General features: G+C 54.8%; 1 protein-coding gene across 1 annotated transcript; it reads right to left on the bottom strand.

Annotated features, from left to right (window-relative positions):
- Positions 1–4,787: 4,787 nt before the first annotated feature.
- Positions 4,788–10,876, bottom strand: LOC139361079 (SH3 domain and tetratricopeptide repeat-containing protein 1-like). The gene is made up of 3 exons (XM_071089542.1): positions 10,495–10,876; positions 9,170–9,320; positions 4,788–4,962 (listed from the first exon to the last, which is right to left on the bottom strand). The coding sequence occupies exons 1-3, from the start codon at positions 10,848–10,850 to the stop codon at positions 4,819–4,821; spliced, it is 651 nt and encodes a 216-aa protein (XP_070945643.1). The 5' UTR covers positions 10,851–10,876; the 3' UTR covers positions 4,788–4,818.
- Between the last annotated feature and the right edge of the window lie 377 nt (positions 10,877–11,253).

Here is an 11,253-nt window from a genome sequence, read left to right on the forward strand (position 1 = left end):
CTGCGTGTAGGTCTTCAGCTGTGCCCTTCTTGTTGCCCAGGTCCATGGCGGCTACCAGGGCCAGCTGGTAGTACCCGGCTGCATCAAACGGGTCCTGAAGGGGACAGGCCATGCTCAGCAAAAGGGGGACTCGGAGCCCGTCTTCCCAGAGGCCGTTCCTGTCTCCAGGTCATTCCACATGTCCAGCCAATGCTGGCTCACCCCATGAGCCCCAAAGCCTGTGACACTGCTGTGGTGTCAGCTGCAGGAGGTGGGGATGACCCTGACACCCCTGGAAGCCTTCCTGAGTGTCCCTATGCCCCACTCACCCCAAGCCTCCTGCCCCAGTCCCACCCTCTCTGCAGGCAGTGGCTGCTTTCCCCATGGGCTGAGGTCAGGGCAGATCCTGCCTGCTCTGACAGTTCCATGCAGGACTCGTGGCTCCAAGCCACAGCAGGGGCACAGCGTTGAGTGACCCAGGCTCCCCTCTGGCCCCTGTCCATGCTGACCATTTCCAGGCCCTCCACGGGACAGGCCAGGTACAAAACCATCTCACAGGTGTCCTCTCTGGCAATGTTCCCTGAAATATTGATGGAGTGTGACTCCCCAGACATCCACTCCTGTTTTCAATGCATCTTTGGCTCAAACTCACCATCCCTGGGTTGGGATGCCGTCTCCCAGACCTCCTCCTTGACCCTCCCATCCCCCACCCGGCACGTCTTCCACATGGGGGTCACCCAAGGGACCTCTCTAAGACCCATGCCTGGCCTGTTCCTCTTTGCCATCTCAAGATGGCTCCCAGGGCCAATGAGAAAGTCCAAGATGCAGCAGTCCATTCCCTCACTGTCCCGCCCCACACACAGAGCAGGGGCGTGAGAAGGTCCCGAGTCACCGCCACTGCTCATCCAATGGCCCCCGCCCAGCCGAACACTGGACTCTGTGCTGGGTGTGTGGCTGAGCCTAACGTCCTTGATCCCAGTCTGAGGGACCTGGGAGTGAACACTGACCACACAGGGTGGCCCGGGCTGTGGCAGAGGGAAGCCCAGGAGACCCCAGACTCAGCCAGGGATGGAAGGCAAAGGCTTCCTGAAGGGGTGGGGGCTTCCCAACTAAACAGGAAGGAGCCAGCCAAAGCATATGTCTCTGCGTGTGCTTGTGTGTGTGCCTGTGCGTGTTTGTGTGCCTGTGTGTGTGCACGTGTCTGTGTGTGGGCGCCTGTGTGTGCATGTGCATTTGCGTGTACATTTCCATGTGCCTGTAGTGTGTGAAGCAGCTAATGAGCAGCAGGCTGAGCCAGGACACATCTAATCCACCCTATTCCAGCGCTCACTCTCACGTGTAGACTAAAGGGGACCCCATTTTAGAGGCAATCGGCAAAGATGCCCATTTACCTCTGCTTCTCTGCCAGCCTTCCAGGCCCCATGCAGCCCGGCTTTTTCTCCCACTCCTCTGGGCCCTGGGTCCAGGGTCTCCTATACAAGGAGGAGGGTGTAGCCTTGGAAAGACAGCCGCCCTTGGGGAATTCTGAGGGGGCCTCCCTGTGGGAAGCTGGCCTGTGCTGACAGCATAGTCACGATGAGGCTCAGAGGGCTGTGCATGGGAAGGAGGTGAAGGAAGGTTGTGCATGGGAAGGAGGTGAAGGAGGCATCTGCCCCTCGACCTCAACCGTGGACTTTGGCCTCTCAGGTACTACTTGGCCCTTTCCTTTCTCCTGGACAGGGGGAGTGGGCGGCAGGCTTGACCAAGTGAGATAAAGGCCTCTTCTGGGAGGTCGGTCCCCTTGGGTCCCAGGAGAGACCCTGGGCAGTGAGCAGTGTCCCTCTGGGTCTGACACTTGGCACCTCCCTGTCTGGCTGGGACTTGGGAGGCCACAGGGACCACTTCTGATCACCAGGTGTCGCCAGCACTGGGCAAGGGCCTCCCGGGCAGCCCCAAGCCTGCGGTGGGGGATACGGGGCGGGGTCTTAGGGCTGCCCCAGCTCCTCATGTTGTTCTAAGGCCCCCAAGATTTTGGCCCCTGGACTGGAGTGCCCTGGCCTCTCAGCCCCTAAGGAGCACTGACGAGGTGCCGGTGCGATGCTGAGGAGGGGTGGTGCCTGCTGGGCAGAGGGGTGGAGACACCCCAGGTCTGAGTCTGCCAGTCCCAGCTCTCTACCCCTGCAGGGCTGGGGGCAGAGGGAGCACAGCACCTCCCCTCAAGACAGACCCGACCCAGCAAGGTCTCAGCCTGGCTGGCTGGGCCCCCGCCCCACTACACCTGCCCTAAGCTGGGGTTTCCCTGTCTGTGAATCCAATGGTAAGACACTGGGGTCCCACCCAACCCTTCCTGGGTAGTGTGAAGATTCAAAGTGTCTCGGGACTCCAGGAAGGAGTTACTCAGTGCAGGCTGGCACCCTGGGCAGGCTTCCTAGAGGAGGCGCCAGGATTTGGGTTGGATCTTGCAACGTGGATTCAATGTGAGGATGATGCCGTCCTCTGAAATGTCCTTCTCCCGACCCTGTTTTCTTTGTTAAATGCAACTTGACACTTGACTGTCAAGACTCAGTTTGGTGTCACCTCCTCCAGGAGGGCCCCCGTGACTACAATCCTCCTTCTTTACCCAGAGGCCACCATTGCCCACTCATGTGTCAGCCTCCCTGGCTGAGACTGAGTTCTTGAGGGTGGGGCCTGGCCATCTTGGGAGCTTGGTTGTATCTGCTAAACTTGCCGGCTCCTCCAGCTGGGTGCAGAGCTCCAGGGAGGCCACTGGGCCATTCCTAAGGAAGGCTGGAACCCAGGCCTCTGGGGTGTGGGTGGAGATCCCACTCCAAGGGGTCTGGGAACACCCCGTGCCCTACCCCTGCCACCCACCTTCAGGTCATAGAAGATGATGTCACCGAGAACCAGATACATGTTCACGTAGTAGACGGTCTCCTCGTCGAACTCCAGCGGTGAGTTGCAGAGCTACAGGGCCTTGAGGTAGAAGTGCTCCACCAGCTTGCCATGGCCCAGCCGGTGGTGCAGGGCGGCCAGCCGTGGTAGGCCATGCGCTCGTTCACTGGTCCCCTGGGTGCAGGCCAAAGGTGCAGGTGTGAGGACGTGGCTCCCTGGGGCAGGGAGGGCTCAGGCCCCTCAGGAGCAGGTATGCAGACCCCGGGCTGCATGCCTGGCTTGCCTCCAGGCACCTGTGGTCACCTGGGCAGCTCTGGCCAGTCCCTTCCAGGTTCCCAGACTCACTTTCCCTTGTGCAAAGCAGAACTAATAAGTCCTGCCCCTGTCTACTGTGAGGCTTTGGAAAGTCGGACTTGGATGGCCCAGTTCTGTGTCTACACAGAGCCACCTGCCTTTGCTCACTGGTTTTAACCAGGAGAACCCAAAAGCCATGCAGTCCAGGTGCTCCTGGGCTCCCCGGCTCCAGGCAACCCACAGACGTGACATCCGACTCCTCCTGGGTGTGGCACGATCAGAGCCCCCTACCTTGGGGAGTCAGCTGCACACCTACTGTGTAATGGGCCACAGGGCACAAGGCGCTGGGGCATGTGGCCTGCCTAGGGTTCCCTGTCTCTGGAGGGGTACAGACGACCCTGGCACAGCACCAGGGGATGCCCGGCCTTAAGGGGTAGACTGCTGGAAGGGGAACTGGGATTTTATCAGCCAGAGAGCTGTGTGGTTGATGATGGTGGGAAGGGCACAAGAGAAAGGGAATGTGCCACTCAGCCTGGCACAAGGACCAATGAGATGCCTGGCATGTCTGGAAGGCAGAGGGCACACTGGGCGGCCCTTGTGGTCAGCAGCAGGAACAGGCAGAGGAAGCAGAGCTCAGGCAGGCAGGGAGCTCTGCACTGCGTGAGAGACCTCGGGCTGTGCCCCACAGCCGGACGGGGAAGCCCGTTGGGCAGATCTGCCTGCCTGGACAGGAGACCAGGAAAATCCAGCAGCTGTTTCAGCTCCTGGCCTGCAGACCTGGAGGCTGGGCTCTGGCAAAGTGTGGGTCCTGGCAGGGTGGGGGCTCAGGGGACTTACCCAGAGTGATGCTAAGTGCTAGGGCCATGTAGGCAAACTCCAAGCCCTCCTGGGGCTTCTCCAGTGTGGTCAGGAGTGCCACCAGCTTGTTGCACAGCTGAAGCTGCAGCTCCACCTTGCGGTTGCCCGTAGTCACTCCAGGGGCAGGGCCTGGTCCTACCACACAGGCAGGTGGGGTCAGGTTTCCCACAGCACCCACCTTGCCCAGCGCCCTCCTCAGAGCTCAAACATGTACTTGGAGCTTCCCATGCCCCAGCTACCCCTGCACCTCGACACAGCTCTGTGCTCTGGGATAACACACAGTTCAGACACCAAGTTGGGGGCTGAAGAGTCACCTGAGGCCCATCCAGCTACACCTGACAGCCTCAGACCAGCCTCTCCCACCTGGGCACCGGGGGTCTGACTGGGGGGAGCCAGCACTCCTCTCTGCTCTAAAAACACCACATTTATCTGTGCCCAGGGCTGAGCAACACTGTGAGCTCAGAGGAAGGGAGAAGCCGTCCCACTTCGGGGTACATGCAGACCTGGGTCTCCCACTGATGCTGTGTGTCCTTTGACATGTCCCTGTGCCTCTCTGCGCCTCAGTTTCCTCATCTGGAAGATGGGGACAGGACTTCTCACTCATGGTTGCTTGAGGTCATCAGGTACAAGGGTAGAACCATTGTCACGTCCAGGCCCCGAACGTTTGTCTCGGGCAGGGGCATGGTCAATATCATTCCCGGTGAGACCACTTGGAAACTCATCATGTGCATGGGTGGCCCTGCCTCCAGGTGGGAGACCTCTACCGTGCCACACCTGTACCTCAGCCTCCAGGTGCCCCACTGAGGCCCACCCACATCAGCCCACAGGCCAGCTCACCCGGTAGAAGGACATGCCTTCCTCCCGCTCCCAGGCCCCATTGAAGAAGATGTCTCCAGCTGCCTCAAACAGCTCCAGCCCCAGGTTGGGGTCGCCTGTGTACAGGTCCACATTCTGTGCCACCTGAAAGGAGACAGAAGTTCCCTCAAGACCCACACCTAGCGAGGTGGCTACGCGCACCTTTGCCAGCCTCCTTCCTCTCACACACTACAGGTACACTTGAGTATTTTTCAGACCCTGCACATGAGGGCTGCCCCCACCACTGGCATGAGGACAATGAACTGATGCACCTGAGTGCCAGGAGGTGACTGAGCAGCTGCAGCCCAGGAGCCCGACACCTGTGAATCCTACCACCAGGGCTAGCCCTAGCCCACTCCCCCTGCACTCAAAACAGTCTCCGTGGCCCCCAGATTGCTGGGAGCCCAGCCCCTGGCTCCTTTCTGCGTTGCCACATCCCTGCCACATCAGCAGTGTTTGTGGGTGGGCCTTGTCCCCTCTTGGCCATGAGCTCTTGATCCCTCTCCTCAGCTCAAGGAGGTATACAGCAGGTACTCAATAATGAAAGCTTCACCAGGCTCGTGGGCTTCACAATTTGTTCCAGATCACACTGTGTTTGGGAAAGCCTCTGAAAACAGCCGCTATGATAGATTCATTTTGTAAGGAGATTTGCCACGTGTCACTTGGAGCAAGCTCTTCTGTGTGTTAACTGAGTGGTCACATTATTTGAGTATGTGCTGTATACCAGCAGGTGCTGGGCACTGTGAGGGGCCGCGCCTCTGCCCTCAGGGAGAAGATGCTGGCCACTGGGGGAGGATGTGAGGGAACCAGTTGGAGGGAGGAAAAAGGCACACAACAGGTGCTCAGCAGTGGCTTAGGAATGAGTGGATGGATGGATGGATGGATGAATGGATGAGCAGATGTAGACACATGGATGGATGGATGGGCGTGTGGCTAGATTAATGCTTGGATGGATGGATGGATGGATGGATGGATGGATGGATGGATGGATGGATGGAATGATGTGTGTATGTCTGTACGTATGTATGGGTGGGTAGATAATGTATGGATGGGTGGAGGGTAGATGATGTATGTACATGTGGATGGATAGATGGTGGATAGACGAATGTATGGGTAAACAAATGGAGAGATAGATGAATGGAGGGATGGATTAATAGATTGATGGGTGGATGGATGAATGATGGATGGATGGACGAACGGTGAATGGATGGATGGGAGAAAGGATGGATGATGGAAGGATGGATGGATGATGGAAGGATGAATGAATGGATGGGTGGATGGATGATGGATGGATGGAAGGATGAACAGGTGGATGGATGGATGATGGAAGCATGGATGGATGATGGAAGCATGGAGAGATGATGGATGGATGGATGGATGAATGGATAAATAGATATGTGGATGTATGATGGATGCATGGAAGGATGAACAGGTGAATGGATGGATGTTGGAAGGATGAATGGACAGATGGATGAAACAACAGGTGAATGGATGGATAGACGCGTGAATGGATGGATAAAAGGATGGATGAATGATGGATGGATGAATGGATGGATGGATGAATGGACAGATGGATGGATGATAGATGGATGGATGGATGATGGATGGATGGATGGATGGATGGATTATGGATGGATGGATTATGGATGGATGGAAGGATGAACAGATGAATGGATGGATGATGGAAGGATGGAAGGATGGATGGATGAATGGATAAATAGATAGATGGATGAATGATGGATGCATGGAAGGATGAACAGGAGGTGAGTAGATGGTTGATGGAAGGATGGATGGATGATGGATGGATATATGGACGAATGGATAAGTGGATGAATGGATAAATGGATGGATGGATGAATGATGGATGGATGAATGGTGGATGGATGAATCGTGGATGGATGGAAGGATGAACAGGTGAATGGATGGTTGATGGAAGGATGAATGGACGGATGGATGGATGAACAGGTGAATGGATGGATGATAAATGGATGAAGGATGGATGATAAAAGGATGGATGGATGAATGGACAAATGGATGGATGATGGCTGGATGGATGATGGATGGATGGAAGGAAGAACGGATGAATGGATGGATGATGGAAGGATGGATGATGGAAAGATGGATGGATGATGGAAGGATGGATGGATGGATGGATGATGGATGGATGGATTATGGATGGATGGAAGGATGAACAGATGAATGGATGGATGATGGAAGGATGGAAGGATGGATGGATGAATGGATAAATAGATAGATGGATGAATGATGGATGCATGGAAGGATGAACAGGAGGTGAGTAGATGGTTGATGGAAGGATGGATGGATGATGGATGGTTGATGGAAGGATGGATGGATATATGGACGAATGGATAAGTGGATGAATGGATAAATGGATGGATGGATGAATGATGGATGGATGAATGGTGGATGGATGAATCGTGGATGGATGGAAGGATGAACAGGTAGATGGATGGAAGGATGGAAGGATGAACAGGTGAATGGATGGTTGATGGAAGGATGAATGGACGGATGGATGGATGAACAGGTGAATGGATGGATGATAAATGGATGAAGGATGGATGATAAAAGGATGGATGGATGAATGGACAAATGGATGGATGATGGCTGGATGGATGATGGATGGATGGAAGGAAGAACGGATGAATGGATGGATGATGGAAGGATGGATGATGGAAAGATGGATGGATGATGGAAGGATGGATGGATGAATGGACGAACAGGTGGATGGATGGTGGCTGAATGAATGGATGATAAAGGAATGAATGAATGATGAATGGACGAATGGATGGATGGATGGATGGATGGACAGGTGAATGGAAGGATGAACAGGTGAATGGATGCATGATAGAAGGATGGATGGATGGATGGATGGATGGAAGGATGAGCAGGCGAGTGGATGAATGATGGAAGGATGGATGGATGATGGATGGATGGATGATGGATGGATGGAAGAATGAACAGGTGAATGGATGATGGAAGGATAGAAGAATGGATGGAGGGATGGATGAACAGGTGAATGGACGGATGGATGATAAAAGGATGGATGATGAATGAATGGATGGATGGATGAACAGGTGAATGGATGGATCATGGATGGATGGAAGATGGTTGGATGGATTATGGAAAGATGGATGGAAGGATGGATGGAAGGATGGATGGATGATGGATGGATGGATGATGGATGGATGGAAGAATGAACAGGTGAATGGATGATGGAAGGATGGAAGAATGGATGGAGGGATGGATGAACAGGTGAATGGATGGATGGATGATAAAAGGATGGATGATGAATGAATGGATGGATGGATGAACAGGTGAATGGATGGATCATGGATGGATGGAAGATAGTTGGATGGATTATGGAAAGATAGATGGAAGGATGGATGGAAGGATGGATGGAAGGATGGATGGATGATGGATGGATGGATGATGGATGGATGGAAGAATGAACAGGTGAATGGATGATGGAAGGATGGAAGAATGGATGGAGGGATGGATGAACAGGTGAATGGATGGATGGATGATAAAAGGATGGATGATGAATGAATGGATGGATGGATGAACAGGTGAATGGATGGATCATGGATGGATGGAAGATGGTTGGATGGATAATGTAAAGATGGATGGAAGGATGGATGGAAGGACGGATGGAAGGACGGATGGATGGATGGAAGGATGGATGGATGGACGGACAAGGAGGTGAATGGATGGACGAAGAGGTGAACAGAAGAATGATGGATGGATGGATGGACAGAAGGATGAACAGTTGGATGGAAGATGGAAAGTTAGACGGAAGGATGGATGGACGGACGAACAGGTGAATGGATGGACGAACAGGTGAATGGATGGATGGACAGGCGAATGAATGGATGACAAAAGGATGGATGGATGATAGATGGATGGATGGATGCGTGGAAAGATGAACAGGTGAATGGATGGATGATGGGAGGATGAAAGGATGGATGGATGGATGATGGATGGATGGATGGATGGAAGGACACACAGGTGTATGGGAAGATGATGGAAGAATGGATGGATGGATGGATGATGGATTGATGGATAGAAGGATGAGCAGGTAAACAGATAGATGATGGAAGGATGAATGGATGGGTGGATGGACAGGTGAATGGATGGATAGACGGGTGAATAGATGGATGATAAAAGGATGGATGATGGATGGATGGATGGATGGAAGGATGAACAGGTAAACAGATGATGGAAGGATGAATGGATGGGTGGATGGACAGAGAGTGAACAGCACAGGGGTCCTCCTGCATCCCTTGTCACTCACCTGGATGTACAGGTCCACCAGCTCGCTCTGCCGCAGGATGTAATAGATCTTCCCTGCTTGTAGCCAGGCATGTGCCTCCTTCTCTTTCCTCTGGAGGTCAATGAAAATCCCCAGACTTCGTTTGCTGTAGTCCAGAGCGGATTTGTAGGCCCTGGAATCAGACGCAGGTGTCAGAACAAGGGCTCTCATCCTCCTGGAACCAGTCTGCCTCCTCCCGTGGGTCTGGTGACAGATGAATCTGGCATGTGGGGACTGGGAAAGGCCCTCTCGTGTGTGCAGTGTTCTGCTCTTCCCAGGCTGCTGGGAGGGCCAGGGTGAACTCACACGGCATGGAAAAATGAAGGACATTGTCTGAGGAAATCAAGCATCATGCTGCCCTGTGGCAGGAGGAGTGTGCTAGTCCATCTCCCCTGCCTCCCAGACATGGCCTGTGTCTTCTCCAGATGCACCAGGAGCCGTTAGTGTTCAGAGGCTATCTAGGCCGATGGTTCTCAAGGTGTGCAGGCATCACAGTCACTCGGAGGCCTGACTGTAGAGCTTGCTGGCCCTGCCCCCAGAGCTCCCGGCTCCACAGGCCTGGGGCAGGCCCTAGAACTCCCACTTGCCACAAGCTCCTAGGTGACATGGATGCTGCTCTACTGGTCGAGGGACTACACTTTGAGAAGCATGGCTCTAGCCCACTGGCCCATTTTCCTTCTGTGAACCTGAGGCCAAGACTGGAGCCAGTCTCCCGGGTCCCCATGGAATCTTGATCCTTCCCTGCTCTCTCAGTAAGTCCAACACTCGAGGGGGTGTGACTGCAGCAATGTCACTGGGCCCTGTGGGTGGGGTGGCCAGGGCCATGTTTACCCCACCAGGTCAGGATGCTTGAGGGAAGCTGAGTAGGCCACATATGGGACGTGAGACCTTGAAACCCTGCCCCAGGGAAGCAGGTGACACAACTGGCTCTGTCTTCTGTGGAAGAGAAGCCACAAGTGGCTGTTGTGGTCACACTTAAGGGGACAGATGAAGACCAGGAATGAAGATTCGGGGCAGGCAGAGGTCAGATGACAAAAGTCACTATAGTAGGAAGAACAGCCCAGAGTGCACGTACTGCCTCTGCTGGGGTTGAGATGACCTTTGACCCAACAAGGGAGGCTCAAGCTGGGACTCACGGGCCAGCAGCAGCCCTGGGACGACCCCAGGCCCACCAGCTCAGAGCATCTGATGCCAAGGAACCAAATGATCAAAAGGAGAGGGGCTGCTGGCGCCCTGGGCCAGCTTCCCTGTGCCCCTCTCCCTGCCCTGCCCGCCCCCACCTCTACCACTGCAAAGCCAGCCCTTACCACTCCGTGCCCAGGGACAGGTAGAGCTGACTGATGGTCTCCAGGAGCTGCCCCTCCAGCACCTTGTCAGACACCTTGCGGGCCAGGGAGAGCTGGAGCTCGTGGTAGATGACACACTGGGCCTCGCTGGGCATGACGGTGCTGTAGAAGTAGCACAGCCACTGGATGGCCGGCAGCTGGCCTGGGCAGAAGACAAAATGGAAGACGTTAGTCTCCCAGCATCGAAGCGAGGCTGGCTGTGCTCGGAGGCCCCTGCTTGCCTCTTTCACACCTCTGTGAGCCTGGGCCCCATAGGCGGGGAGCCTGAGTGCAGACAGGCCATGCACCCGTGCCAGGGCAGATGCCGAGCACACCATGACATGGGCACACCTTGGTGCAGATGCTCATGGTACAGGCCGGCCTTCTTTACAATTCCCAGGGCCGAGGTCCTGGCCAGGCTCGGCCCCTGCACCAGGCCATCTATTTCTGCTTCACAAAGCCCCTCTGGCCAGGACCAGGGCCGCCTTCAGCCTGAGCTGATGAGGCCAGGGGCACAAGTAGCCCCTGTCGCAGATGGAACCCTGAGAGCAAAGCCAAGCGTCATGTCTGCCACACATGGCATCATGTTGGGGGAATGGGGTTCAAAGTCGGCCCCTGGTCTTCCCACACATGCTTCTCTCATGCAACCAGGCTCCTCCCAAAGCCAGGGCACTGGGAACGGTGGAAAGCTTCTGATTCTCTAGCGTCAGAAACATTCCGGAGATTAACACCGGAAACCAG

Source organism: Macaca nemestrina (genome assembly GCF_043159975.1).
Source record: "Macaca nemestrina isolate mMacNem1 chromosome 4 unlocalized genomic scaffold, mMacNem.hap1 SUPER_4_unloc_8, whole genome shotgun sequence".
Classification (NCBI taxonomy): domain Eukaryota; kingdom Metazoa; phylum Chordata; class Mammalia; order Primates; family Cercopithecidae; genus Macaca; species Macaca nemestrina.